The 5,563-nt window shown below is 63.7% G+C and overlaps 1 protein-coding gene across 2 annotated transcripts; it reads right to left on the bottom strand.

The window, feature by feature from the left end:
- Positions 1 to 2,000: 2,000 nt before the first annotated feature.
- On the bottom strand, positions 2,001 to 5,368 carry Hras (HRas proto-oncogene, GTPase). 2 transcript variants are annotated; one of them, XM_047516829.1, is made up of 6 exons: positions 5,214 to 5,368; positions 4,215 to 4,374; positions 3,789 to 3,967; positions 3,489 to 3,648; positions 3,325 to 3,395; positions 2,001 to 2,521 (listed from the first exon to the last, which is right to left on the bottom strand). In XM_047516829.1, the coding sequence occupies exons 2-6, from the start codon at positions 4,323 to 4,325 to the stop codon at positions 2,425 to 2,427; spliced, it is 618 nt and encodes a 205-aa protein (XP_047372785.1). In that variant the 5' UTR covers positions 4,326 to 4,374; positions 5,214 to 5,368; the 3' UTR covers positions 2,001 to 2,424. The 2 variants fall into 2 exon arrangements, with proteins under 2 accessions (XP_047372785.1, XP_047372786.1); XM_047516830.1 differs by lacking the exon at positions 3,325 to 3,395.
- Positions 5,369 to 5,563: the final 195 nt, after the last annotated feature.

The following is a 5,563-nucleotide window of genomic DNA, read 5'->3' on the forward strand; positions in this document are numbered from 1 at the left end:
TAAGGGTGCACAGTGGGTCACCAGGTGGGAGCAGGGGAAGCCCTGGGCTCCTGGGCGCACCTGCCCTACAATCCTCCAGCAGCTCAGTGCCAGCCCTGGGAGCAGGCTGCTGGTCGGGGGGCAGGGGGGCTTCAGGATTCTACCTTCAGGGTTTCCAACCCTGCTGAGGCCACAAGCCCATCATCAGCACATGTAAGGAAGGGGCTCCCAAAGATGAAGCAGCACATGGTGAGTGAACAGACCCCTCACCTCCTCTCCAGGGCCCTGGGCCCTGTGGGGTGGGGGAGAGGGGAGGCCAGCCTCCCTGGGTCTGGTGAGGGGCCAGTCCCAGCCAGGGTCTCTCCTGGGGCATCAGTCTGTGGGGACACAGGAGCTTGGTTTCCCTCTCCTGTACCTGGAGGGACAGAGGTGTGGAGACCAGGGCCATGACCCAAAGGTAGAGGTTTTCAGGTCAACCCAGGGGAATTGTCAGGACAATGAGGGACGCCCACTGTCAAGGGGGTCCTTCAGTGCTTCAGCAACTGGGTAAGGACAAGCAGGGAGACTCCAGGCTAGAGGCCCTACCCCAGGAGGCCCAAGGGGTCTGTCGTCCCCTAGCATTAAGACCCTCCCCACTCACCAGCTCAGTGACAGAAAACCATGGGCAGTCCCCATGCCCCTGGTCCTCCGTCAGACTCCCCTGGCACAGCTGTCCCTGAACTGAGGCCAGCAGCATGAGGGGCCTTCCACAGAGGCTCTTGGAGGGCCCCAGGGCTCAGCATCAGGTACCCCAGGCAGGACAGGCAATGGGCCATCTGACAGCTACTCCAGAATTTCCCCAAAGACCTTGATCTCGGGCTCATGTTTCCCATACTACTTACTTCTAACATCTGCCCTGTCCACCACCCGAACCACGACATAGGCCCTACAACCCCACCGGGGCCCTGTAAGCAGGCCCTGCCCACTGAGGACCCAGAGAGGGGGGCAAAGACCTCCCCCAACAGGGGTCCCTGTATCTGCCCCAGGGCAGTGAAGGAACCAGGGCAGCACCTGGCAAGCTGCCCTGCAGCCCAGAGAGCAGCTCAGGCCTCACTCCATGTGGACAGGGAAGCTGGACAGTGGGGACAATGAGTGTAGGGTCCCACCGCCCATCTGCCCAGCTGCAAGCTTTGCATCCCACTCCCCTGGGTAGAAACCCTCCCACCACCCAAGCCTCAGACCCACAATGGCCCAACCAGCCTCAACCCAGGCCCTGGAAGGGGAGGGACACCAGGACCACTGTGGGCCCCCAGCAGCCAGAATGGGGACAGAGGACAGAGTCCCTGTGACTATGACCATTGCTGGGACATGGTCCAAGGAAGAGCAAGTCTGCCGGGAGAGCTTGTGGCTACCTGGGTCTTCAGGTGTTCCTCACGGTCACAATGTGACCCTAAGTGGCTTGAGAAGAACTGTCCACTCCAGAGTGAGGGCAGGAACAGATGGGGCAGTTCCCACCCTCAGACAAGAAGGCAGAGGCCTGAGGTTGGGCAGACAGTACTGGGACCCTGTTTCCAGAATCTGAGAACCACTGCCCCAAGTCACAGGACTGTAGGACACTGGGCAGGTGTGGGCTGCGGAGGCCAGGTGTCCCTTCATCTGCCGCTGTCCTCAGCAGCTACGTTTCAAGGACCCAAAAACTTGCTCCACTTGGAGCAAGTTCCCCAGACCTGACTCTGCATCCCCTACAAAGGCCTTTGTTCTAGGGATTGGGACACCCCCTTGGCTCAAGGACCCTTGGTTAGTTAAAAGACCATAGAGGGCCTATAGTTAAGACCTCCCAGTCCGCACGGTACCCAGAGTTCTCTGCAGGAGGCAGACATGGTGGGCAGGCAGAGGAAAGGAAGTCCAACCCAGGCCGCTGGTGGCCTCTACCAGCCTCCCTCACAAAGACCTCAGCAAGGCTGACCTGGACACAGCCAGGTGCCCACATCCTGACGTGAGGTCACAGCGCAGCAGCCTCCTGCCCTCAGCCAGACACCAGAGCCAAGACCACCAAATAATTTACTGTGATTCAACCTGTGCCCAGCGGGGGCCCAGGGAGACTGAGAGGGGAGTTGGACACTGGGGTACCAGTGGCGTTCAGGACAGTCCATGACAGTCTGCAAAACGTCCATGGGAGGGTCTTCGGTCACCTCTGTCCACTGTCCCTGGGCTGGTTAGGTGCCAGCAGCATTTCCTTCCTTCCTTCCTTCCTTCCTTCCTTCCTTCCTCCTTCCTTCCGTCTGCACCTCCTGCCCACATCCGGCACCTCCTCATCCTGAGCCTGTGCCGGGCAGGGCACAAAGGACGCCCTAGGCGGGGGACTGGCAGGATCGGGAGCCCAGGGCTGTCACAGTGGATGATGCCGTGCCCTGAGAGCTGCCGGGCCCTGCCTCACCTGGCCTCAGGACAGCACACACTTGCAGCTCATGCAGCCTGGGCCGCTCTCATCGGGTGGATTGAGCTTCCGCAGTTTATGCTGCCGAATCTCTCGCACCAGTGTGTAGAAGGCATCCTCCACGCCCTGGGAACAGAGGGACTGGATCAGGGGCCAGGGGGCCTGGCAGGGAGAAGCCTGAGACCCCAGGAACAGAGGGACTGCATCAGGGGCCAGGGGGGCCTGGCAGGGAGAAGCCTGAGACCCCAGGAACAGAGGGACTGCATCAGGGGCAGGGGGCCTGGCAGGGAGAAGCCTGAGACCCCAGGAACAGAGGGACTGGGTGGGGGCTCTGCCTAGGGGCCTGGCTCAGAAGAGACCTGTGACCCACCTCCCTGGAACAGAGGGACTGCATCAGGGGTCAAGAGGATCTGGCCGGGAAAAGACCCGAGACCCTGGGAAACAGAGGGGCTGTGTGGGGGCTCTGCCTGGGGCCCTGGCAGGGAGGAGACCTGGAGATCCCTGCCTAGGTGAGGGACTTCCCAGTCCAAGACTCACTAGCCACTTCCTCAGGCCTCCAAGCCACACAGTTAGGCCTTGTTCATCTGGAAGCCATAGGGCTTCACTTCTGAATAGTCCCCAAAGGTCAGACCGGCCCAGGATCCTCCTACATCCCCATGTGGGTGAAGGCTTGAATTCCCTAACCCAATTCTTATCTGAGCTATGGCCGATGTCCCCAGTAGCCCCACTAAGGGCTCAGGACTAACAGGTGACCATGGGGTGCTCCTGGGACAGAAGAGGCTGGGCCCCAGGGTCACCGCTCCGGCCTGGCTCAGGGCAGCTCTCTCCATGGACCTCCCCTGAAGCTGTGTCAGCCCAGGACTGCAGGGCATGAGTCCCAGACCCTGGCCCTCTCCTCCCTCACTGCCCTGCCATCTGGGGAGACTTACAGCGTGGGGGCCGCTGGGTCACAGGGGTCCCAGAGGGTCCCGGAGCTGGAGCCAGAGCCAGAGCGGCTGCCCTGTGTTGAGGGAGAGGGGCAGTAAGCACTGTTCCCTGGCTGGGGCCGAGTGGGGCAAGTCCCTGGCTAGCTGTGAAAGGGGAAGCTGCTCACCTGCCGGGTCTTGGCCGACGTCTCAATGTAGGGGATGCCGTAGCTGCGGGCAAGGTCCTGGGCCTGCCGAGACTCCACAGTGCGCGCAGCCAGGTCACACTTGTTCCCCACCAGCACCATGGGCACATCATCGGAGTCCTTCACCCGCTTAATCTGCTCCCTGCGAGGGGTTAGGTGTGAGCCAGCTGGTGGACTACAAATGTGGCTGCACCCAGGACATGCAGACAGAGAGCAGAGACCCCTGTCTGGATGCAGAGAGCCTCCCTGCCTGCCCATGCCAGGGCTCCTGGGCTGGCTCACCTATATTGATGGATGTCCTCAAAGGACTTGGTGTTGTTGATGGCAAACACGCAGAGGAAGCCCTCCCCGGTGCGCATGTACTGGTCCCGCATGGCACTGTACTCTTCCTGGCCCGCTGTGTCCAGGATGTCCAACAGGCATGTCTCCCCATCAATGACCACCTGCTTCCGGTAGGAGTCCTGCGGGAGGATGTGGCTCAGGGACCCGCACTCCTCCTGGCTGGAGTTTGCAGGGTCAGCCCCTCCTTTGCACCTCTCGTGCCCCTGGTGCCAAGACTGGAGCAGCTGGGAGACAGGACCATGCCACCTGCAGGGCTGGGGCCTAGAGCTGGCCCAGTCCTGGCTGTGTCCAAACTCAGCTGCCCAGGGCCTGTCCCGGGTTTGCCCATGGCTGCCACCAGGCCCAGGCCAAATGATCCGGGCTCACCTCTATGGTGGGGTCGTACTCGTCCACAAAGTGGTTCTGGATCAGCTGGATGGTCAGCGCGCTTTTCCCCACGCCTCCAGCGCCCACCACCACAAGCTTATACTCCGTCATTGCTCCTCAGGGGCTGCCACTCCAGGCACCGCAGGAGCTCCTGCCCCACCTGCCAAGGAGGACCACGCTCAGCCAGGCCCAGGCTACCTGAAGCTGTTGGGAGGGGCATCTGAAGGAAACAACCCCCAGTATCCAGCAGGCAGGGGCAGCCAGGTCAGTGGCCCAGCCCCTCACGTGTGGCACCTCCAACAGAACACCTACAGAATGAAAGAGCCCCTGCCTCTCCCCCAAGGTCCTAAATGGCTGAGTGAGGAAGACGGGAGCAGGTCCCCAAGGCAGGGCTGACAGCTGAGAGATTCTCCCAACCACGCACCCAAATTAGAACTTGCTGGGTAGGCAGAAAGCAAAACTGGAGGCGCCTGAGGGCTGAGGCCACCCACCAGAACAGGTCCTGCCACGGCTGGCCGCAGCGTGCCCAGGCAGGCCAGTGCCAGTCGACAAGGGGCTCCCCGCCGGCATGTTGGTGCATCCGACAAGTATTTACTGAGCGCCTATTGCATGCCAGGTGCTGCCCAGCGGCGGGGGAAGGGCCGACCAGGACTGGGCGCAGTCCTACGACAAGAGCAGGGGTCCTTCCGCCAGGAGGATCCCAAGAGAAAGGGCAGGGGTTTTGGGAGGCAAGCGATTGCGGGAACAGAGGAGGCGCCAGGGGAGGCACCAGGACAGCGGGACGGAGGGCCTGGGGCCGAGGCCCCGGGGATGTCCTTTCGGCCGTGGGGCCGGCTCGAGATGGCTACAGGCGCCGCGTTCCCGCGGGCCGGGGCGGCGCCTGGCCCAGCGCGCGGCCCCAGGGCGGCCTGGGCCGAGAAAGGGCCGCGGACCCTAGGCGCCCACTGTCCGCACCCGCCACCCGCGCCCACCTGAACCCGCGTCGCCGCCCGCACTCACCGCTCACTGGCGCGACTGCCCCGGGGGCCGGGGCTGGGGCCGGGGTGGGGCGGGGGCGCGGGCGGGCGCCTGCTGGGCCCGCGCATGGGCTCCGTCCGCGGCGGGTGCGGCTCGGGCTGCGGGCGCCGGGCGCGGGCCGCGGGACTCAGACGGGCCCGCGCTCGCCCCGCCCTCCCCAGCGCCCGCGCCCGTCCGTCAGCCTAACGCGGCTGACCATTGGTCACTCTTGGCCGCGCCCCGCCCCAGGGCCGCCCAGCCCCTCCCTGCTGCGGTTGGCTGAGCCGCGCGTCTGTCAGTAGCCGAGGCCTGCGGCGCTTCCGGGAGAGTCGGGGAGGGAGGAGTCTCGCAGT

Source organism: Sciurus carolinensis, chromosome 11, assembly GCF_902686445.1.
Source record: "Sciurus carolinensis chromosome 11, mSciCar1.2, whole genome shotgun sequence".
NCBI lineage: Eukaryota > Metazoa > Chordata > Mammalia > Rodentia > Sciuridae > Sciurus > Sciurus carolinensis.